Source organism: Gopherus evgoodei, chromosome 2 (assembly GCF_007399415.2).
Source record: "Gopherus evgoodei ecotype Sinaloan lineage chromosome 2, rGopEvg1_v1.p, whole genome shotgun sequence".
In the NCBI taxonomy this organism is placed as follows: Eukaryota; Metazoa; Chordata; order Testudines; family Testudinidae; genus Gopherus; species Gopherus evgoodei.
In genome coordinates, this window is record NC_044323.1 from 85,516,003 (window position 1) to 85,540,355 (window position 24,353).

The 24,353-nt window shown below is 43.6% G+C and overlaps 1 protein-coding gene across 25 annotated transcripts in view; it reads right to left on the minus strand.

Annotated features, from left to right (window-relative positions):
- The window catches only part of CLASP2 (cytoplasmic linker associated protein 2), a 292,183-nt gene that overhangs the window by 238,361 nt on the left and 29,469 nt on the right, over positions 1 to 24,353 (minus strand). For all 25 annotated transcript variants that reach the window (XM_030551253.1, XM_030551246.1, XM_030551236.1 and 22 more), the window contains 4 exons: positions 21,206 to 21,309; positions 13,674 to 13,765; positions 13,250 to 13,325; positions 10,605 to 10,702 (listed from right to left, as the gene is read on the minus strand). In XM_030551253.1, the coding sequence (XP_030407113.1) occupies positions 10,605 to 10,702; positions 13,250 to 13,325; positions 13,674 to 13,765; positions 21,206 to 21,309 (370 nt within the window). The remainder of the gene's footprint in view (positions 1 to 10,604; positions 10,703 to 13,249; positions 13,326 to 13,673; positions 13,766 to 21,205; positions 21,310 to 24,353) is intronic.

Sequence of the window (24,353 nt, forward strand, 5' to 3'; positions counted from 1 at the left end):
CTGAGCTAGTCTGCTCTCTGAGACTGAGCCATGAAGCTTCCAGGCCATCAGATGAAAGAAGCTCAGGTTAGAGTGGAGCAGCTGACCACAGTCCTGGGAAATCAGGTCTGGATGCAACAGAAATGGGACTGGAGCCGCCACTGAAACATCTAGTAGAGTAGCAAATCAGTGTTGGTGGGGCCGTGCTGGGGCTATCACAATACCCCAGGCCTGGTCTCGCTTAATCTTTAGCGGCGCTCTGTGCATGAGCAGGATAGGTGGAAAAGCATAACAAAATTGCCCATCCAAGGCAGCAAGAAGGCATCTGTGATGGAACACATAGTGTGGCCTTATAGAGAGCAGAACTACTGACACTTTCTGTTGTATCTGTTTGCAAATAGGTCTATTCAGGGTGTGTCCTACTGCTGGAAAAAGAGTCTCGCCACATCCGGACAACAGATCACTCATTATTACAGCAGAAATACCTGCTGAGGTGGTCTGCTAGCTCATTCTGTGCCTCCAAAAGATAAGAGGTCTCAAGATTGATTGAGTGGGCTATGCAAAATTCCCATAGCTGCACTGCTTCCTGACAAAGGAGGGAAGAGCAAGCTCCTCCTTGCCTGTTGAGATAAAACATGGCTGCAGTGTTGTCTGTGAGACAAAAGTTTCTGCCCCTAATGTGGGGCAGAAAGGCTTGACTGGCAAGGCAAACCTCTCTGAGTTCCCTGACATTTACATGAAGGGAAAGTTCTGCCAAAGACCAAAAGGCCCTGAATTCTAGCACTGAAGCATCTGAGACCAAAGTCACTGACAGTTTTGGGTGTATAAAAGGAATGCCCACACAAACAGTAAGAAGATCCAACCACCAATTTAGAGACGAGAGAACATGTGGAGGTACACAAGTACAGTGTCCAGATGGAGATGACTTGGTGAATACACTGATCTGGAGGGATCCGAGATGCAGCCTTGCGTATTGTGTACTTATGTACACAAGGCCATATGACCTAGGAGCCTCATACAATTTTGGGTTCCTGTGACTGGATGATATTTGAGAGGCATTACCAGGGACTGGATTGATTGGAATTGAACCTCTGGGAGGTAGGCCCTGGCCTGGATAGAATACAGCACAGCCCATGCGAACTCTATCCTCTGTATCGGAAAGAGGGAAGATTTGTCTTCATTTATCAGATGGCCTATTGCCTTGAATGTGAACTCGATGAGTCGAACGTTGGACGCTACCTGAGCCCTGGACCAGCCCCTGACTAGCCAATCATGTAGATAAAGGTTAGACCTGCACCCTTAAGGTCCTCAAGAAAGCTGCCACTACTGCCATGCATTTTGTGAACACCCAAGGAGCTGCAGACAGGCCAAACAGGGGTACCATGAATTGGCAGTGTTACTGGTTCACTATGAATCTGAGGAATGTTTTGTGTCCTTGGTATACTGACACATGAAAGTTAGCATCTCTTAAATCAAGGGTGGCGTACCAGTCTCCAGGAGCCCGAGCGGGCATAATGTATGCCAGGGTGACCAGCTGGAACTTTATCTTTCTGAGATAGTGGCTGAGTTGATGAAGTTATAAAATAGGGCTGAGACCTCCCCTGTCTTTCAGAATTAAGAAATAATGTGAGAAGAACCCCTTTCCTCAAATTCTGCAGAACGCCTAAAATGGCTCCTACCCAAAAGAGAGATTGAATCTCCTGGACTGAAAGTTCTTCCTGAGAGGGGTTCCTGAAGCTGAATGAGGAGGGAGAGTGGGAAGGAGGATTAGAAATAAACTGGAGAGTATATCCCACTTCTACAGTGCTTGGTATACAATCCAAGGGATTTAAGGGTTGCTCTCGAGTCTTTTAATCCATGAAGCTTCATGTCGGTCTGCTCAGAAAAGTGCAAAGCTCCTTCAAAAGACAGGTCCTGAATAGTCTTGTTGGACCTCCTGCGAGGCCGTCGCCGCTGATTTTCCCTCGTCCACTAGTGAGAACTCTTGCCTGGTCTCTTGTGGAAGCAAGTCTGAAGTTTTGCATGGAGTCCCACATGTAAAAATCATATCTCCCCAGCAGCGTCTGCTGGTTTGTAATTTTGTATTATAACCCCATGATAGAATAAACTTTCCTATTGAACTCAAAATTTCTTTGAGGTCCTTTGATTTTGGGGTTGTACCCTGATGACCCTGTTTTTCTCCTCATTGACAGCAGATACCAACAAGGATCCCAAACGGGGAGGGAGCAAACGAACTCAACCCGTGGGTGGGAACATAGTATTTTGTCAGCCCTTTTGAAGCAGGGGGAAAAGATGCGATGGTCTGCCATAGAGACTTAACTGAGTCCATAATGCCCTCACTTTTGAAGGGCCCACAGTGGCAAACATGTCAACCAGGCTGCAGGAAGACACTTTCACTACCTCCATCTGTATGCCCAGCTCTAAGGCCACTCTCTTCTAAAGACCTTTTCCATAACTGGTGTTCTTTGAGATGTGTTGCTCACGTCCATTCCACAATAGGTGTGTGTGCTCGTCATGTGTACCGGTATCAGAAGTTTTTCCCTAGTAGTATCCTTAGGAGAGTGCCCCTAGCGACCCCTGGAATGGAGCCTCTATGGCATAGTATAAGGGGCATTGTGTGCTCCCTCCACCCTCAGTTCCTTCTTGCCAGACAACTCCAACAGAGGAGAAGGTGGGTGGGATATAGACTGGATATGAGCAACACATCTCAAAGAACACCAGTTATGGAAAAGGTAACTGTCTTTTCTTCTTCGAGTTATTGCTCATGTGCATTCCACAATAGGAGATTCCAAGCTGTATCTGTTGGAGGTGGATAGGAGTTCACAGACTCTCAAGACGGAGTACAGCCCTGCCGAACCCGCGTCCTCCCTGGTTTGGGAGACAATTGCATAATGTGAGGTGAACGTGTGAACCGAAGACCATGTGGCAGCCCTACAAATGGGGACATGGGCCAAAAAGGCAGCTGATGAGGCTTGCGCCCTAGTCGTGTGTGACCTCAGGATCGGCGGCGGAGGTACAGATACATAAGGTGATCAAGTTGGAAAGCCGCTGAATGGAGATCAGCCAAACTCTCATGCATTTGGCAGAGGCAATGAACAACTGAAAAGATTTCCTGAACGGCTTCGTACATTCCAGGTAAAAGCCAAAGCCCATCTCACATCCAGTACGTGGAGGTGGAGCTCCTCACTGGACGCATAGAGCTTGGGACAGAGCACCGGCAGGAAGATGTCCTGACCCATGTGGTAGGTGGAGACCACCTTGGGGAGGAATGAAGAATGCGGTCAGAACTGGACCTTATCCTTGTGGAACACCGCATACAGGGGATCGGATGTCAGGGCCCTGAGCTCTGAGACCTGTTGAGCTGATGTGATCACCATCCATACATGGTGTTCCACAAGGATAAGGTCCAGCTCCCACAGCCCGAGGGCTTCCTGGCATAGGGCAGAGGAGTTGGCCCTACCTTGCCTGTTCATGTAAAACAGTGAGGCCGTATTGTCCGTGAGAACCCTGACCACTCTGCCCTCCAGGTGCAAGCAGAAGGCCACATATGTCAGACAGACCACCCGGAGCTCCTTGACATTTATATGCAGAGCAAGGTCCTGTGCAGACAACAGACCTTGAGTCTGAATGTTCCCCCACATGGGGGCTCCCCACCCTAGGTCAGACGCATCAGACACCAGCTCCATTGATGGGGGTCTGCCCCTGAACAGGACCCCATGGAGCATGTTCTCCAGGGAGGGAGGACCACCATTTTAGGGAGGCAATCACTGGTTCAGGCACAGTGAGGACTTTGTCCATCCTGTCTCTGGACTGGGAGAACACAGAGGCCAACCAGAGCTGGAGGAGCCTCATCCTGAGTCTGGCATGGCGAACTACATATGTGCACGCCAACATGTGACCCAGAAGCTGGACACACGCTCTGGCTGTGGTCGCAGGGAACCTTGTGACTGTGTCCATGAGCCATTTTAGTGTGTCAAATCCGTCCATTGGGAGGGAGGCCCTGGCCGATGTCGTGTCCAGGACTGCCCCAATACACTCAATGTGCTGCACCAGGACTAACATGGACCTGGTGTCGTTTACCATCAGGCCCAGAGCGGCGGACATGGACAGGAGGAGCGCAATGTGATCCCGCATCTGAGCCCTGGAGCTGTCCTTGACCAGCTAATTATCAAGATAGGGAAGATCTGAATCCCACGACATCTGACGTAGGCTGCTACCACAGACATGCACTTCGTGAATACCCTGGAAGCAGTGGACAGGCCAAAAGGGAGGACCGTAAATTGGTAGTGTTCCTGCCCAACCGTGAAACCGAGGAAACTTCTGTGCCCTTCAAATATATGAATGTGGAAGTATGTGTCCTGCAGATCGAGGGCGGCGTACCAGTCCCTGAGATCCAGGGAGGAGGTGACAGAGGCCAGACAGAACATGCAAAACTTGAGTCTATCTATAATGGTTCAGGCCTCGCAGTTCCAGGATAGGCCTGAACCCCCTTTTGGCCTTCAGGGTAAGGAAGTAGCGGAAGTAGAAACCCTAGTGTCTGAACTCTGCTGTCACTATTTCCACCGCTCCTAAGCCAAGGAGCCACTCCACCTCCTGCTTGAGCAGGACCTTGTGAGTGGGGTCCCCCAGGAGGGACGGGGACAGAGGGTGGTTGGATGGGGTAGAGGTAAACTGAGGGTGTAGCCCTAAGAGACAGTGTTGAGGACCCACTGGTTCAAGATCAGCCGCGACCACTCCAGGAGAAAAGCGCACAACCGGCTGGAGAAGGAGAAGCTTTATTGTGGGTTGATCCCCTGGCGTCCCATTAAAATTGACCTTTTCCTGCCTGTTTACCCTTGGAAGGCCCAGGTTGGAGGGCAGACCAGGACTGCCTCTGTGGGCATTTCTTATAGTCCCTTGACTTTTTATAAGGGGGCTCATGTTTAGAATGGGTGGTCTGGGTGGAAGCCTGCTGAGGCTTAAACTTGGTCCTGGCCGGAGCCCGGACATAAAGGCTCAGGGTCGTAAGCGTTGTGCGGGAATCTTTCAGGCCGTGCAATTTCACGTCCATCTATTCCGCAAACAGGGCCTTGCAATCAAACAGAAGGTCCTGCAAGGAGTTCTGCACCTTGCTGGACAGCCCAGACAGCAAAAGCCACGATGCCCTCCTTATGGACACTGAGGAGGTCATAGACCTTGCAGCCATATCAGTGGCATCCGACGCTGCCTGAAGGGTCACCTTTAAAGTAGTACTGAGTGTCAGTGAATGCAATGAGTAATAATAAATGAGCAGTATAGTAATAATAACTTCACTGATATTTTGTTTAAGAGAATCCACCCTCAACATACAGGATTCTGAAGACTATCCACCTTCACGATCACCATCATTTTCTATACAAACTGTTAAAAAAAATTCGAATGTCTACTATGCAGCCTGGTCACAGACAATGCTGCAAGTGTATCCTAAATAATTTCTTCTCATCTTTGAGAGCGAAGGGAGTTCCAAGCTAATAATATACGGTTGCAGTGCTTACTTGATGCACCTCCCAGCCAAAGACTTCAGTGTTCTAGAAATAAAGGCTAATGTTGTGGAAATTGAAAAAAATACTTCCATAATGACCACTTTGCAGCAGCTGCTCTGAAAAAAGTGGGAGGACTCAAGCTAACTCTCCCACAAGAGGTACGATGGAACTCAGTAGTGGACTGTTTTGAGCACTATATCAAGAACTGGCCTAATCTGATGACAGTTTGTGAACAAAATCGTGAAAAAAATAGGTGGCACTGTCACAGCCAAAGTTCTCAACATTGGGAGTAAAGAGAAATGTTGAAAACATGCTGAGTACCCTGAAGTCTATTTCTGTAGCTTTGAACAAAATGCAGGGAAACTGTTTTATTGCTGACTGACTATGTCGAAATTTGGAAGGAACTGAGTGAGATCTTAAAAAGAGAAAAATGCAATGACAGAGTTAAATTACAAGCAGTAAAAAAAAATAATAATAATAATGGGACAAGCACTGTCTCCAGCTCATTTTCTTGCAAATATTCTCAATACTCGGTACCAGGGTCAAACGTTAACTGCTGAAGAAAAGGAGTTGGCTATGACATGGACCTCCAGCAATCATCCCTCCATAATACCAACTATAATAAACTTCAAAGCTAAGGTGAACCATTCAAGAAATATATGTTTGCTGATGTTTTAAGTCACTTAAGCACTTGGACTCAGAGATTGTTGAAGTGACAATCTCACTTCTAACAGCAGTAGCTTCTTCTACTGGTATAGAAAGAATATTTCCTTTCTCTGGACTAATTCATTCCAAACTGAGAAATCACTGGGAACCTGAAAAGGCAAGAAATCTTATTTTTCTTTTCCAGATTCTGAACAAACAGGAAAATGAAGGTGTAGATGACCGAGTTAGCTGCAGAAACCAATATTTTAAGTTTCTGATGTTGACCTGGCTGACATAGTCAATTTCATTTTCGTTTTTTAAAATAATTTCATCTAACTATTTTAGTTAAACAAAAACAAACCTGATTTAAAAAAAACTTGAATGTTTAATTAAATTAAAAAAATTCATATGCTTGTTTGTTAAAAATAATATATTTTTGCTGTTTAAGAAAAAAATCCAGAACACATAAAACGTTGTTGTTTTAGTTAAATAAAACAATTTAAAATGTCTGTCTGGTGATGTTCTCCTCCTAATACAGCATGGCAAGAAAATCCTCCAAATGTTAATGATTAACCTGTTGAATTGGAGATAGTTCACCTCCCTTGACTTCATAAATATCTGCTTCAATTACCTTTGGTAAATGAAGTAACTAAACAATCATTCATTTTCTGATATAGCTATAAAACTAATCTGAAAAGTTTTCAAAATAGTCTTCCTGACTAGTGATTTAAATCATGATTTAAATCAAATCCACCCTGACCCAGTCTATACATGAACAGGACACTGTGTATTCCACAGTTAAGCATGTTCCACAATCTACAGTCTTAATTTTAAAAAAGTGGCTCTCTTGCATTCATGGGTGAGAAGATAACAATCAATGCAAACTTATACTGTGTTGTCTTCACACATCTACAAATCACCTGAAACAAAGAGCTTGGAAAGGTTTAAGATGGGTCATTTATTTCAGTGGGGTAATCTCTGAAGCCTGAATGGTGGAAATCTAAAAACAAAATTATTTCAGCAAAAGTATCCAACCTATGTGTTTACCCCATAACTGACACCACTCAAGCTTTTTCTTGTGTCAAAAGCCCCAATAATGTCCTCAACACATCTGTCAAATTTCCCAGCTTCCTTTCAATTTCTTGGAGACAATTATAAATTGCCAATACAAAAACCTGTGCCACCCAGAAATCTGTGGTGGATTAGCAAAATAAACTGCATTTCATATTACAACACAAGAAAGTGTACTGTAATGACTATATTGGTCTTCAGGTTTAATTCAATAAAAATCTCCATTACTTCATTTCAATAAAAGATTGCAGATTTTCCAATCTGCCTTAGAAACCAGGGTCTTAACACAGAATTTAGACCCAGAGTCGCAGAAGGTGCAAAGGGCCTAGTATACAAATTATCCTGAAACAACTGAGAGCTGTACTTTGCGTGAAATTGTTTAAGTTTTTATAAAGCTCCTACATATTTAAAGCAAAAATGAAACACCAAAAAAGCATAAAACAAAAAAACCCCAAACACAGATCAATGGACCTTTTAAATCTAGTGGAATCTTAATTACGTGTGATATGCCTCAGATATGAATGAAGTTACACAAAATTTCTTACAAACTGCACTTAATTAACTTTCCTGCTTTCCTCAATTTAGGACACAAGCATGCTTTGCCAGTACTTTACAGCAGAGTGCATTGAAGCGTCATCTGTAAGATCTTACATGAATAATTATTTTATGCAAACTAAGCAGGTACACACACAATGAAACAATACGGACACTCTAAACCATACTTGTGTACAAATACTAAAGGGAAACATGTTCAGTTACATATTAACTTTACAACTTCATGATCCACTTTATAAGTCACTGTCATAACAGAATCGTTGAGAAGCTCTGAGTCAATTTGAAGTAGTTGTATTCAAACTGTAGACCAACTACAGTACTTTAAAATAATCAAAGTTACTCAACCATAGAGCAGTAAAAATAAGTTTCTATAAGAGTAATGATCAGCTGTCAGACTCTCAATATGGTAAAGATTGGCCTTCACCATCTACAAACAGAAACGAGAACCATGACAGTCTAAACCAGTATAGAGCTACTAGGAACATTTAACATTTATCTTTCCTGAGCTTTGCTACAGGAGTAGACAGGCCACACCGAGTTTGTGGCTTTTTTGTCAGTACCATTGCAGAAGATGATAGCTTCATGTTTGAGGAGAAGTGATTTCCATCCTAGTCTTATGACCGGAGACTCAAAGAGCGTTGGCTTGTTTAGCCTAACCAAAAGAAGGTTATGGGGGGGGATATGATTGCTCTTTATAAATATATTAGAGAGAGAAATATTGGGGAGGGAGAGGAATTATTTAAGCTTAGTACCAATGTGGACACAAGAACAAATGAATATGAACTGGAAACTAGGAAGTTTAGACTTGAAATTAGCGAAGGTTTCTAACCATTAGAGGAATGAAGTTCTGGGAACAGCCTTCCAAGGGGAGTAGTGGGGCAAAAGGCATATCTGGCTTTAAGACTAAGCTTGATAAGTTTATGGCGAGGATGGTATGACTGGGATAGCCTTAATTTTGGCGCAATTCATTGGGCAATTGATCTTTGATTATCAGGGCATGTGAGCGATGTCCCATTTGGTCTGTGGAGGGGATGTAAATGGGATGGGATTTTTGAGTTTTTGCTACAGAGAATTTCTTGTGTCCTGGTATGTCTTGGGTGGTGAGGTCTTTGTCTCAGTAGTTGCTCAGGGGTTTAGTGTTGTCACACCTATGTGGTTGGGGGTCGGGGAAGGAAGGTAGTTTTCTCCGCAGGGGGGAGGATTGGTCAGAGCCCTGGAGGTTTTATCGCCTTCACTCGCTGCAGCCATGGGGCACGGGGTTCATTGGCTGTGTGGATCTCTGGCGAACTTGAGTATGCTTCTAAACGCACAATTGGAGGAGTGCGCAGTAACTTCAGAGCTATTAGGTAGGGGTTTGTGTTTAGTAGAAGTGGGGATGGGTGATGGATTCGCATGCGCGATTGTGGCAGTGGGGGTGCAGACTAGACGATCATTAATGGTTGCCGGTGTTTGTAGCCTTAAATGGTTTGTGAATGTCTATCTTTCATGACTTTGATCCAGTAGGGACCACGTGCAATGAGCTTTTATTTCCAAGGATAACACTCAGTCTATTACTGTATTCTCCTTGCAAGACAGGTACAGAATGGTTGTAAAATGTTTTGTGGGACAGAACCAACTTCCCTCCCCTCAAGGGCTTCATAACAAGCACCAGTACATCTCTGCTTGTTTCTGCAAAACATGATGGTCCGACTGCCTGTTTGAACCAGGAAAACCTTTTGAGAAAACAGGAAGCTGTTGGTCCTACATGCATCCACCCATCTCAGGTACATTTACAGTCAGATGCTGCTCCTGGAGAACCCAAGTTCCTTAAGAGTGGAATATTCGTGTGTGGTTTACGCATTTCAGAATGGACACAACCATTGTCACTACGATTTACATGGCAGAAATTTAGGAATACATGCGTAACTGCAGTTTGTCCCTGGACTGTCATCAGGATAGAGAGACCAAAAGATAACATTTTATCTGGATAATAAATTAAGTCCCTTTGATGTTTGCTTTCACTTGGACCTTAAGGTCCACTGAGGTTGCCTCACATGAAGATGTGGAGGAGATGCGTACTAGGAATATAGTTGCAGTAATCAGATCCACCATTTGCAGCATGGTCTTAACTGTCACCTATTAACTTATGCTTTCTATCAGAATGGGGATGCCTTGAATCCTGTCTTGACACAGGAAGGGGTTTAGTTGAGCCATGTCTTGCGCCTACCTACTCCAATTATCTAGTGTAGACAAGCTGAGACTTTGGATAGTTTAATATCAACTCTTGAATTGTTTGGGAATATGAATTAAGCAACTCTTTCAAATCTCTCTAGCTTTTGTACTCTTGATCCCTAAGAAAGAAATCCTTCTACTAATAATATTAGAATTAGAGCAGGTTAAATAACATTTGCAGAATAGGCTACTAGATGATTTCCAAATATTTTCCAATAAATAATTTCTCTCTCACACACACCCCTACCTATTCACACAAATGTACAGTTGGACACAATATATTTGAATAATTTGTTCAAAGTTAATTACTTTTTTTATTATTATTACATTACAGGATTTTTTCCCCGTTATTTGCCCAGGTCTACTTTAAAAAAAAAAATCTCATTTGATTCTTGGAGGTAAAGCTGCATATAGCCCATGCATCTTCCAGCAGAAAAGATGAAGTAAGGAGTTTTCAATTCTGGTTATATATAATTTGTTACATAACAAGCAGAATTAGAAACAGCAATGAAGTTATAATATAAACAAAAGGAATTGACAGATGGTATAAAAATGGCATTGCATATTTAACAGTAGCAGGATTTTAATGCATTCTAGGCACTGATCAAAATAATTAAGTGGTAAAATTAAATAATGACTTACCTTGCAGAGGGAATTCCCCTCTTATTAAGGTCAGCTCTTACTTTCTCTCCTACATGTCTATAAATCTCCACAATTGCCAATAATGCAGCATCTCTCACCTGTGAATGCATATTTAATTAAGAGTTTTTGTTAAATTACAAAAGATTATATTTGACATAACACAATGAATAACCAATCTTCTAGTGCCCCTACGACAACCCAACATGCAGGTTTACCTCACAAATAGTTGGAAGAAAGGATGGAAGAGGTGGGTAACAAAAAGTTATTTCAAGGACCTTTCTAGCCATTCCCCATTCAATTAGCCTACCACACCTGGGATGCAGTCTGGGGTTAATTAGTAGAACCAACTGAGAATGAAGAAGTTGATTCTCCTATAAAGAGCAGCAGTAAACAGCAAAGAAGGGGGAATGCTTAGAAAGCTGTAGAAAGACTATAAAAAGAGTGAGAAAGGCTCCTGAGAAAAGCTCTTGAGACTAGGGAAGTTGCTTCAGTTATTTGCGGGGCTGTTGCGGCTGGAATTAGCCTGCTAAGGAAGGAAGGACCCTGAGAACCCGGGGAGTTTGAGGCTGTGGCCAGCTTAAAGCTGGGGGAAGGCTTCTGTGTTCAGTTTTGAACTCTAAGTTAATAAACCAGACCCTAAGCAGGATTGTTTCACTGGTCTCTCAAAAGCCAAGAACTCCCTTGAAAGGGAGAAGGTAAAGCAGGAGACTGAGGCAGGTCCACCTGCTGAATGATCTCTAGCAAAGAGCGGGCACTGGGGAGGTGGCCATCTCAGCGACACTACAAACTGAAACATGGAGGGGATGACACAGATCAAACCAGGGGTGGGGGCAGGTTGTTAATTTTTTCAGAGTCCTACTATACTAGATCAACAATCTCAAACATTATTCCATATATTCTGATCAAATAGTGCTGGTTCCTCTGGTTCCACTGCTTCTAATCCAGTTGTGCTTTTCACTGTAAAAAGAACCCAGCTGCCTGAAAAAGCAGACAGAAACAAGCAAGAGCACTACTACAAAGAATCACAGGTAGGGAAAGAATAAGGGGACCAGCCAGTAGAGAAATATATGCAGAAAAGGAGTGGGGGAAGAGAAAGAAGAAAGAGTATCTCCAAAAACTACATCATACCTATCATATTAAAGACAGCTAAATCAGAATTCCTTAATATTACTATTCCATGTAAAGTATTAATGTACTTGGTTCAGGAAAGCTATTGATCTGTGAACAGAGAAGCAGGTGGTCCACAACATACTCACTTTATTAAGATATGTCCCATACCATGACTTGTTTTAAAAAAAAAAAAAAAAAAAACGAACGAAAAAAGTGAGCCACAAAATGTCAGAGCTTCTTTCAGACTTGAAAACAATTCCCTATGCTATTAAGGACAGGGATCTAGCCTAATTGAAAGCAGAAGCATATAAATTAAATGGAAGACCTGTTATCTAGTCCATATCCCAAAAAAATCTTTTTTCCCCCCTTACTGTATTTTCTAGTGCTCTGTCAAGTCCAATTTTAAACAAACCACAAGTGGGGCTCCAACCACTTCCTTCTGAAGGCTATTCGACAGTGCAGATGTCATCACTCAGAAATTTTCTCCTCACTTTCATTTTAGCAATCTCTTTGCTTAACTTCATCTCATTACTAGCTATAGTTAAGGCTATGTTTATGTCATGGAGGTTGTGGAATCTGCGACTTCAGAGATCTCGACAACAATCTCTGCTTCAGCCCCAGGGGCTGAAGGATTCTGGAGCTGGCCGTGAGCTGGGCCCTGGCAAGGTTCCAGTGACAGGCGAGGGCAATGACAGGCAACAGGGGGCCCCCTACAAGGTTCCAGCGGCAGGTGGCATACTCCTGAGGGGGCCCTTTCTCAAGGTTCCAGCGATGAACTACAGCCTCGCAAAGGGAGGGGGATGCCTCAGGAGAGCGGCTGGAGGTGTCCCGTTTTCTCTTTGGGAAATATGGTCACCCTGCAGTTCCCAGCTGCTGTGGGTGGAGGGGGGCCTCCCTGCAACTTCCAGGTGGGGAAAACATGGAGCCTCAGCAGCAAAAGTCCCAGACAGGTCTCAGCTTCTGTGAATTTTTGTTCATTACCCGTGACATGTCCATGACTTTTACTAAAAATAACCATGACAAAACCTTAGCCTTACCTATAGTCCTTGTACATCCCTAAATATCTCGCCTCACCTGTCTGCATCCTGCAAGATGGGATCATTTTGTACTTGCTATGCTTCCTTAGTCAATTGGTCAAGCTATACAAATGTCATTTTAATCTTCTGTCTGAGGTTAATCCTTCCTGTCATTCAACTATTTTTGTTGCTTTTCTCTGAATATGTTCCAAAGAAAATGACTATCAGACAGTGATTTGACTTAAGCTGCTGGAGACAGGAAACAAATGAGATGAGAGAGCAAACAGGCCCCACTCAGGCAGACACACTATAACTGTTTCCCCACAACACTGTGTCCATCTGGCAACAGATAAGGCTCAGGGAGAAAAAACCAACAGGTAAGGCTTGAATAGGTGGAATTAAAAGACAGCATAAAAGAGATTTATGAAGGTTTTTCTTTAAGGACATAACATCAATTCACAATTTTTTAAATATCAAAATGAACACTGTACAAGTAATATATAGCAATAAAACACTTACCTGACTATTGGAGTCTCCAGATAAGATACATAAGTGTGGTACCAACTTGCTGAGGATTAATGGTTGTGCACCATAACTAAAAACAAAATAAAATCAATCAAGAGAAAAACACTTTTTCCACACTAAAACAGAAGTTTTATTTTGTAGCTTAGCATCGCTAAAGTAAACATTTTCATGGATCCCCAACTCTTGGCACACTGGTTACACACATGAAAGTGTGTGTGTGTGTACACACACGTGCGTGCCAAAAGAACATTCTTTCAGCTAACTCCAGAAAGCCTGGACGAGTCAATTTAGTAAGAGCATTTTTTAAATGCATCAAGCATCTTAAAATATTAAATTCAGATGGAAAAGTCATTCAGAAATAAGCAGGATAGAGTACTAATTATAATATTTTATGTCTCCATAAAAACAAGATGCTCACATATTTAAGGTTGCAACGAGACACAAACACACTCCTTCTCGGGATCGGTAGTTCTTATGTTTAAAGCCAACAGCAAGACGGTCCCAAATACACTATTAAAACAAAAACAATTGCTTTGAATTACTCATAGCACAACGCAATTCTGTTCACCTTCTATAATGAAATCAAAACTTCAGAATATTTTTATATCAATAGTTTCTGTTGAAGTTTTGTTTTGTAAAATGGAGGAATGTTTTGAACAAAAATGGGGGGGGGGTAAAACAGGCTTTACAGCATGGAACACTAACCAACTCCGCCCACTTCTCCCCATCATTGGATTATTTACATTAAGCAACAGAAAATATCTCACACTAGAAACATTTCTAAAACAGTTTATCTTTATACACTCCCAATATTTCATTCTCCTAATTCTATATATTTTGAAACATTTTTCCTTTTGTAATTCAACTGCAAAACCAAAGCAAAACTTTAAAATTTACTATTATGACTTAAAGGTTTTTCTTTATTCATTTTGTCCAATAGTTTACTTATTTCCCTATCAAAATCTCCTTCTATTCCCAGTTTTTAGTCTCTTCCAGTACTCAGGGCTTGGCTACACTGGAGAGTTGCAGCGCTGGTAGGGGGTTACAGCGCTGCAACTCAGGATGTGGCCACACTTGCAAAGCACAGCCAGCGCTGCAACTCCCTGGTTGCAGCGCTGGCTGTACACCTGGTCTGCCTCGGGTATAGCGATCCCAGTGCTGGTGATGCAGCGCTGGTCATCAGGTGTGGACACCAACAGCGCTTTTATTGGCCTCCGGGGTATAAGGAGGTATCCCAGCATATCTTTTCAGCCACTCTGGTAATCGTTTCACACTCCACTGGCCTGGGCTCAGCTGATCGGCTACCAGAAAAACCTCGAAGCAGTTGATAAGCCTCCTGGCTCGCCAAACTGACTCTTTCCAGTCTCTCGTAGCCATGCAGGCAGATCTGTACCATGGTAACCCAAACCCCTCCCAAAGCTCTCTTTCTTGTTCCCCAGTATTTGCACAAAACACCCTTTTCCAGCAGCCTGTTTCTTACTACCCCCAGTTGCCCCCAAAACCTGTACGATCACCTACCAGCCCTGATAACTACAATCCTTACCCTGTGCACTCCACCTCCATGACGCTGCAGCATATTAATCCTGAAGTACAGTAGACATTGAAGAGCAATCCAAACAGGACATATTCAAACCTCTGAATGTACAGTCCACCACCCTATCCCCCTGCCCTTTTATGTACTGTATTTTGAATAAAGGATTTCATGGCTTTTACAATAGTTTTTATTATTGCAGAAAGTGGTAAATACTGTACCCCAAGGAAAAAACGAGACAGCAAAGGCACCAAACATTACTGTTGGCTCTCAGCATCAAATTGCTCCCTTAAGGCATCCCTAATCCTTGAAGCCCTTTGCTGGGCCTCTCTAGTAGCCCTGCTCTCTGGCTGTGCAAATTCAGCCTGTAGGCGTCGAACTTCGGAGGTCCATTCCTCACTGAATCTTTCACCCTTCCCTTCACAAATATTATGGAGGGTACAGCACGCGGATATAACAGCGGAGATGCTGCTTTCCCCCAAATCTAGCTTCCCATAAAGACAATGCCAGTGGGCTTTCAAACGGCCAAAAGCACACTCCACAGTCATTCTGCACCGGCTCAGCCTGTAGTTGAACCGGTCCTTGCTCCTGTCAAGCTTCCCTGTATACGGTTTCATGAGCCATGGCATTAAGGGGTAAGCGGGGTCTCCAAGGATCACAGTGGGCATTTCGACGTCCCCTACTGTGATCTTGTGGTCTGGGAAAAAAGTCCCAGCCATCAGCTTCCTGAACAGGGCACTGTTCCGAAAGATGCGTGCATCATGCACCTTTCCAGGCCATCCTGAGTAAATGTCAGTGAAACGCCCACGGTGATCCACAAGCGCTCGGAGAACCACGGAGAAATACCCCTTGCGATTAATGTACTCTGATGCCAGGTGGGGTGATGCCAGAATAGGAATATGCATCCCATCTATTGCCCCTCCACAGTTAGGGAAACCCATTTGTGCAAAGCCATCCACAATGTCCTGCACGTTCCCCAGAGTCACAGTTCCTCTTAGCAGGGTGCGATTAATGGCTGCACAAACTTGCATCAGCACTATTCCAACGGTGGACTTTCCCACTCCAAATTGGTTCGCCACCGATCGGTAGCTGTCTGGAGTTGCCAGCTTCCAGATTGCAATAGCCACCCGCTTCTCCACTGGCAGGGCAGCTCTCAATCTCGTGTCCCTGCACCGCAGGGTAGGGGCGAGCTCAGCACACAGTCCCATGAAAGTGGCTTTTCTCATCCAAAAGTTCTGCAGCCACTGCTCGTCATCCCAGGCTTGCAGGACGATGTGATCCCACCACTCAGTGCTCGTTTCCCGAGCCCAAAGGTGCCGTTCCACGGTGCTGAGCACGTCTGTTACTGCCACAAGCAATTTACTGTCTTCAGCGTCAAGCGAATCAATATCATCGTCTGACTCCTCACTGTCACTTTGCAGCTGAAGGAATAGCTCCACTGCTATGCGTGATGTGCTGGCAACATTCGTCAGCAAGGTCCTCAGCAGCTGGGGCTCCATTTGTAACAGAAATCACGCTGCAGACTCACAATGCTGCCAAACTGCTTGGAATGTGTAGCAAAGCACCACGGGGCGTTGGAACAGGAAGCGGAAAGACCCGCACCCTTCCGTCCCCTTCCCACAAGCCACAGCGCCAAAATGGGACGAGGTGCTCTGTGGGATAGCTGCCCACAATGCACCACGCCCAACAGCGCTGCAAGTGCTGCAAATGTGGCCACACTGCAGCGCTGGTAGCTGTCAGTGTGGCCACACTGCAGCGCTGGCCCTACACAGCTGTACGAACACAGCTGTAACTACCAGAGCTGCAGAACTGTAAGTGTAGCCATGGCCTCAGGGTTTAGCTATACTTGCAGCTGTACAGCACTGGGAGTTAGGGTATGTCTACATCTACAATTTTGCAGCGCTGGTTGTCACAGCTGTATTAGTACAGCTGTATAGGGCCAGCGCTGGAGAGTGGCCACACTTACAGCAACCAGCGCTGCAAGTGGTGTTAGATGTGGCCACACTGCAGCGCTGTTGGGCGGCTTCAAGGGGGGTTCGGGGAACGCGAGAGCAAACCGGGGAAGGAGACCAGCTTCCCCGCGGTTTGCTCTCGCGTTCCCGGAGCCACCCAGCAAACCGCAGGGAAGGAGACCTGCTTGCACGGGGGTTCGGGGAACGCGAGAGCAAACCGCAGGGAAGGAGACCTGCTTGCTCGGGGGTTCGGGGAACGCGAGAGCAAACCGCAGGGAAGGAGACTTGCTTGCACGGGGGTCCGGGGAACGCAAGAGCAAACCGGGGAAGGAGACCAGCTTCCCCGCGGTTTGCTCTCGCGTTCCCTGAACCCCCCTGCAAACCGCAGGGAAGGAGACCTGCTTGCTCGGGGGTTCGGGGAACGTGAGAGCAAACCAGGGAAGGAGACCTGCTTGATTACCAGAGAGGCTTCCTCAGGTATGCTGGGATACCTGCTTATTCCACGGAGGTCAAGAAAAGCGCTGGTAAGTGTCTACACTTGATTACCAGCGCTGGATCACCAGCGCTGGATCCTCTACACCCAAGACAAAACGGGAGTACGGCCAGCGCTGCAAACAGGGAGTTGCAGCGCTGGTGATGCCCTGCAGATGTGTACACCTCCAAGTTGCAGCGCTGTAACCCCCTCACCAGCGCTGCAACTTTGTGATGTAGACAAGCCCTTAAAGCTGTTTTCATACAGCTGTGTAGAGAAAGCGCTGCAGTGTGGCCACACTGACAGCTAGCAGCACTGCAGCTTGGCCACATTTGCAGCGGTGTTGTGAGTGGTACATTATGGGCAGCTATCCCAGCGTTCAAGTGGCTGCAACATGCTTTTCAAAAGAGGGGGGTGGGGTGGAATGTGACAGGGAGCCTGAGGGAGACAGAGAGAGTGGATTTTTGGAGCTGACACTGTGTCAGCACCCTGCCTTGCAAGTTCTAAGGACCTGAAGATACACAGCACCAACCTTCAATCATTTTAAAAGTTTCGACCCCTTCCCCTACCCCTCTCTCATTCACTAAATGCAAATAGCCTTCAGACCAGATAAGCAGCTACTCCAAAATGGACGCCCCTCTCCCCCTCTCCGGGTTGCTTCTCTCCTCAAGCAAACACTAGCTGTGGACATTCCAAAGGAATCCCCCTGCCTGCCTCTGCTGGAGCAAACAGTAGATGTGTTCGTCTTTTAGATAAGCAGCTCCGGGAGCCCTGAGTTCACAACAAAACAAAGGGCGTTATCTTTACTTAAAAAGCATTATGGGAATGTTCCAGAGGTCAGTACGGCATTGTAAGATTAATCACTGTTTACACTGGAACCCCAGCGCTGCAAGAGCAGCGCTACAGTCATTATTCCCCAGGCCAAGGTGGAGTACAGCCAGCGCTGTAGCCAGGGAGATACAGCACTGTATGAGCCTTACCAGTGTGGACGGGGAGTAAGTTACAGCGCTGTAAAGCCACCACCAGCACTGTAACTCTCCAGTGTAGCCAAGCCCTCATACTTCTACTCCTGCATTAAATTTCTTCTGTATTCTTTCATTTTATATTTTAATTTTTTTCCCATTCATTTATCCTGGTTCTATTTGCACTCCAATTTCATTGGTTTCTGCTTCTCAGTATGCTTCTGTGTTGATCTCTTGCCATTTCTTTTATTTCTTACACTAAACAATCCCTCATTTGCTTTCCTGCATGTCATTTTTCAGTGTCTTGTCTGTTTTTATTCATCCCCTTCTCGTTTTATCTTTTTTAATTCTCTGTTTCCCAGTACTTCTGGAGCTCTGTATCACACAGTTAATGCTGCAACTTGGAGCTTACAAAACTCTGGAATTCCAGTGATATTTAAAAGCAAGTACATGGACTCAAACTGCAAGCCCCTTCAGCTGCAATGCTGCTATCATTGAGCACGCATCTGAGAATAATGTAACCTAGCAACAGCTGCACACTGCCTGAGGAATAGCATATTTTTTAGTGTATGCAGCATTCTATAATTTAGCCTCTCCAAGTACCGCAGTTCTGATGTAGCATAGTTACACCAAACAGTACACTATAGTATACGTATGTAAACTATTAAAATTGTATTGTCTTACTGAAAAAGACTGAAAGCAACAATGCTAATCAAAAAGACGTAGGGTAAGAAGTACTAAATACTAGATAACATCCTTGTTCATAATTATGTAGCACATTTTAGAGTAGTTTTAAAAAGATTATAGTAATCAAAAATTTTAAATCAATTTTTGCTTGAAAAATCTTACATTTTACAATGTATAAATTGTAAAGAGAACAAACTAGAGAAGACAAGCAGTATTGCTTGCAAAAACAGCACAGATGAACAATAAAGCATAGGCTGGCAAGAAAGAAAACATGCATCTCCAATTAGCCCATCTTGTGAGGTAAAAAAGAGAAAATAAGGAACTCATCTTGCCAGACAGAGAGACAAGAAATAGGCACAGAAGTAACAAGAGATTGTGGGTAGTAAAACAAACATCTTCAAACAGAAATTTAGGATTACTTAAACTACCCCCTTTCCCCCCCACTACCACCCATCCCTTCAAAAAGAGACAATCACATGGGTCTCTGAGAAATCTGCTCTAGCAATAGTTAGCATCTGGTTCTCATATTTGGCTTGCCACATCCATGCATTTACTTGCTGTATTTTTATAATTATGCTACTATATCTTTCTCATGTTTTGTTCTCTATTTTATTGCCTTTGGGTTTTGTGTATTTTATTTACTTTTCAGAAACAAGCATCCTCAACATCTCAGTGTAAGAAAAGGGAGTTTACCAGCAAGCAATTCAACTGTTCCCTAGGAATAGGCTATTACAGAAGCAATAAAATGCTCAGTAAGAAACCCATGCGACCAAATCCTTTTTGGTTGAGGACAGGGGACGGAAGGAGTTCAGGAGAGATAACTGTGTATTTTTAGGGTTGCTTAAATCACATTAGAATACTTTTTGTAACACAAACAATTTTTCAAAAGTTCTTTCTAGCTGTGGACGAAGTTTATAGATTCAAGCTCCCTGCACATTCATTCCCACATCTCTGAACAAACATACACAGGTTTTAGCGGTTTAAAGTACCTTGCTCTGGTTTACAAAACTAAAAGTCTCCCTATTATTTTCCATATCTAAACTTAGAAAGAGGGCTTCCTTGCGAGGGAATTAGTAATAGCTGAGTAACAATAGCATTACTATTCATCACAGAATCATAAACTATCAGGGTTGGAAGGGACCTCAGGAGGTCACCTAGTCCAACCCCCTGCTCAAAGCAGGACCAATCCCCAGACAGATTTGTACCTCAGTTCTCTAAATACCTCCCTCAAGGATTGAACTCACAACCCTGGGTTTAGCAGGCCAATGCTCAAACCACTGAGCTCTCTCTCCCTGTTCCAAGACGCCTCAATTATACTGCTTAAGCAACAGATCCAATTAGGCAATCTTCCATTTTTCAGACTTACATTAATAGGAGTCTTACAGAACCACCTAGAAGACCCAACCATAAACAGAGTCCCGTTGTGCTAGGCACTGCACAAACACATAATAAGAGACAGTCTAAGGCTATGTCTACACTACACTTCCGTCTGTAGCCCTTTTGTCGCTCAGGGGTGTGAAAAAAACCACACACACATCCCGACCAACAAAAGTTTGACTGATGAAAAGCACGTGTGTAGACAGTGCTCTGTCAGTGGGTGATGCTCTCCCACCAACAAAACTACCGCCCCTTGTTGGGGGCCATTTTATTTTATCAACGGAGAGAGAGAGCTCTCCTGCCGACAAAGAGCGGCTACACTGTGTACCTTACAATGACATGGCTGTAGCGACATAGCCGTGCCACTGTAAGGTGCGCATTGTAGACATAGCTTAACAACAAGACAGACAAAAGATGGAAAGTATTTTTAACTCATTTTATACTGGGGAACTGAAGCTCAGGGAGATTAACTGCTTTGCCCAAGGTCAGGCAGGAATTATGTGACAGATCCAGTAACCCAGATTTTCTGAGCTGTGATCCAGTGTCAACCACAAGATTATCATTATGTGGATGTGGATGTATTATTCACCCTAGGTTTTTAATTAATTTGATTTTGGGAAAGTTGAGGGTCAAGCTTATTTCCATTGTATTAATTAAAATTCAAGCCCATCTGGAATTTCAACCATGTTTAATTTAAATACTTCTGCCATCTTGACATGAAAAGATCCGCTTTTGATTTATACATAATACATATATAATGTAAAAACAGTATGCTTAGTGTCAGAGTTATATCTTCAGCTAAAGCAAAACAGTCCAATATAGATTACATATTAAAACAATGATCCAACTAAAACTTGCACACACACTTAACAACTGACTTCACTGGAATGACTTGTGTTTCAAGTTAAGATCACATGTAAATGTTTGTAAGATCAGAGCCTAACTTTGAATTTCCAGAAGTGGTCATACCATTGGTGGTGAAACCTGGTCCATTAATTTCAATATAAGAGTCTGGGCTTGCTCTCGAACTTGGTCTTTGGCATCTCCCATTCGATCAATCAATGCTAGAAGAACTACAGGACAAAAAATATATATATATATTAATCAATTTAAGACTAACATTTATTAGAAACGTTTCTTAAAGCAGAATTAAGATTTCTCGACTTCAAAAATCAAGACATGACTGAACACAAGTCCAAAATATTTTAAAGAAAGATTTTTCAAAAATAATTATTTTAAATGAGTTGCTAATCGGTTTTCTGTCACACATGTTTAAGAACAATCTGTTGGACTGGAATTAAGAAGCAGAATGCTACAGATATTTCCCTTCTTGCCAACCATATACATTACTTCAGTTTGATCTTCAAAAAGAATGTCAGACAAAGGCTTCTCAGCCTATATTATTGAGGCAGGATGTGTAAGGATAAGGCCTTTGTCTGCAGCCATACTGTAAAGCCTAGAGCCTAAGGCCTTTGTCTGCAGCCAGATTAAAAGAGCAGCCAAGCAGCAGCCATTAGCTGAGAAGCAGGAAGTCTCATCCTCACATTTTATCTAAATTACATTAAAACAATGTATTATCACGCTGTGAAGGAGGAGACCCTGTCCTAATAGTACCCACTATCACCAGACTAAGGGTATGGCTACATTTGGAATTTCGGAGCGCTGCCACGGCAGCGCTTTGAAGTGTGAGTGTAGTCAGAGCGGCAGCGCTGGGAGAGAGCTCTCCCAGCACTGCATGTAAACCACATCCCTTACGGGTGTAGCGTGCAGCGCTGGGAGCCGCGCTCCCAGCGCTGCTGCCCTGATTACACTGACGCTTTACAGCGCTGTATCTTGCAGCGCTCAGGGGGGGTGTTTTTTCACACCCCAGTTGCAGCGCTGTAAAGTGTGAATGTAGCCAAGCCCAAAGAAACAGATCTTAAGATGGTTTAAAGGAAAATTAGTTTGATAGCATCCTGTCTGTCAAAGAAATCACGGCAACGGTTGTGAAATCCTCATTTCTTTATTGTTTTGTCATTAGGGTCCTCACTTCCCTATTGTTCATCTGTATGGTCTCTGCCTGGTTCTTTAATTGTTTGTCTGTTACATAATTAATTTTGCTAGGCATAAATTAATTAAGGTGGTGGGGTAGGATTGGTTAGAGAATTTTGTTACACTATGTTAGGATTGGTTAGTAAAATTTTAGTATAATGATTGGTTACGGTAGAGCTAAACAGGACTCAAATTTCACTATATAAACTGAGGTCCAAAAGGAAGTTCTTTGGGAACCAACTCCAGGATACAGCCCCAAAGATCAGAGCTGTCAGACTTCATCATTCTGCCAATGATACTGTGCAGAAACTGGAGTCCCCCAGATGGACCTGATCCTGACTGCCCATCAAGAAAAGTTCATCTGTCTTATTGGGAGTGGGAGGCACTGTATGTGTAGCGTGTGCCGTCTGTTTTCGTGACAGTTAATAAATAGAGGTTATGTAAAAGGTCCTGCACACCTGCAGAAGCAGTATACACCTGGAGCCCTATGTATTGGGAAAGGGTGTGGATACTTAAATTGACCAAGATAGTTGCACCCTGGGCCATACGAATTGGGTAAGGACAGATGCTTTTCACCTGAAGCCCTACGATTTGGGAAAAAAGATGGGGGCTCCTAAATTAACTGGGTTATGCCTGGAGCCCTACGGACTGGGAAAAGGTTGGGAGCCCTAATGTGTGCAGGTAACACTTCAGAAATAGAACATTTTACCCCAGCTCAAAAAGCTAGCCTGGAAATGGTTTTTAGATGAAGTTTTCTTCTAATTATGCATGCCCTTTTTAGTAGTTCCCTCAACTTTATATTTCCAGGCATAACAATTATTGAAATCTGTACAGAATCACAAAACATATTATTAAATTAAGGTTGTATCATCCACAAGAATCCGGGTACAAGAAGGCACAATATTAAGCACAAGCACCCTTAATACTATTTAATAAAATCAATATGACTATCTTCAAGTGCTGAATTCAAAAAGCTGTAATGGAAATCAATATCAGACCTGTAAAAACTTTGATTAGCTGTGTTTCCAAATTGCAACTTAAATTTGATTAAAAGGCAGCATCACAACAGGGTTTTAAGGTTATGCAGCAACCTCCTGGATGAACTGCTAGACCAAAACTATGCAAGTTATCTTTGTTAGTATATAGATATTCAGGCCTGTCTGCAAAGACCTATACTTTAAGAATTTAGGTGTATTCTTATCACTTAGCTAGTTATAGAGGTATAAAAGAAAGAATCAAAGATCATTGTCTGTGGAATGGCCGTCTCTTACTGTGACAGGCTAAGGCCTTCAGCTAAGATGTAGTTAGGCAGCCATAAGCTGGGAAGTGTATGGTCACCTCCTCACATTCCAAACTAGTCACATTGAAATAAGGTGCTATTGGGCTATTAGGAATACAATCCTGTCCTGATATTCCTATCACCTCCAGAGAAAGGGAAGAGCCTAGAAGATGTAAAAGGAAACTTAGTTTGATCACATCCTGTCTGGCTAGAACTCACTTACCAATAGACACAGCTGAAAAACCCTTACTTATGTCTGTATAGACGTAGTTGTAAAATACTCACTTCTGTATTGTTTTGTATGTTTATTTGCATGGTCCCTGTCTGGTTCTGTGATTGTTTCTGTCTGCTGTATAATTAATTTTGTTGGGTGTAAACCAATGAAGGTAATGAAATATAATTGGTTAAATAACCATGTTACAGTATGTTAGGATTGGTTAGTTAAATTTCAGTAAAATGATTGGTTAAGAAATAGCTAAGCAAAATGTAGGTTTTACTATATAGTCTGCAGTCAATCAGAAAGCAGGGGGGAATGGGAACAGGGACTGGGGATGGGGGAATTGGGATCATGTTTTGCTAAAGGGGGAATGGAAATAGGGGATGGCAACAGGAACACGGACATAGGCACGGCTCTATGGTGTCAGAGCTGGGAAGGAGGACACCAAGGAAGGAAACTGGAATCATGCTTGCTGGAAGTTCACCCCAATAAACATCCAATTGTTTGTGCCTTTGGACTTCGGGTATTGTTGCTCTCTGTTCATGCAAGAAGGACCAAGGAAGTAGGAGAGTGAAGGAATAAGCCCCCTA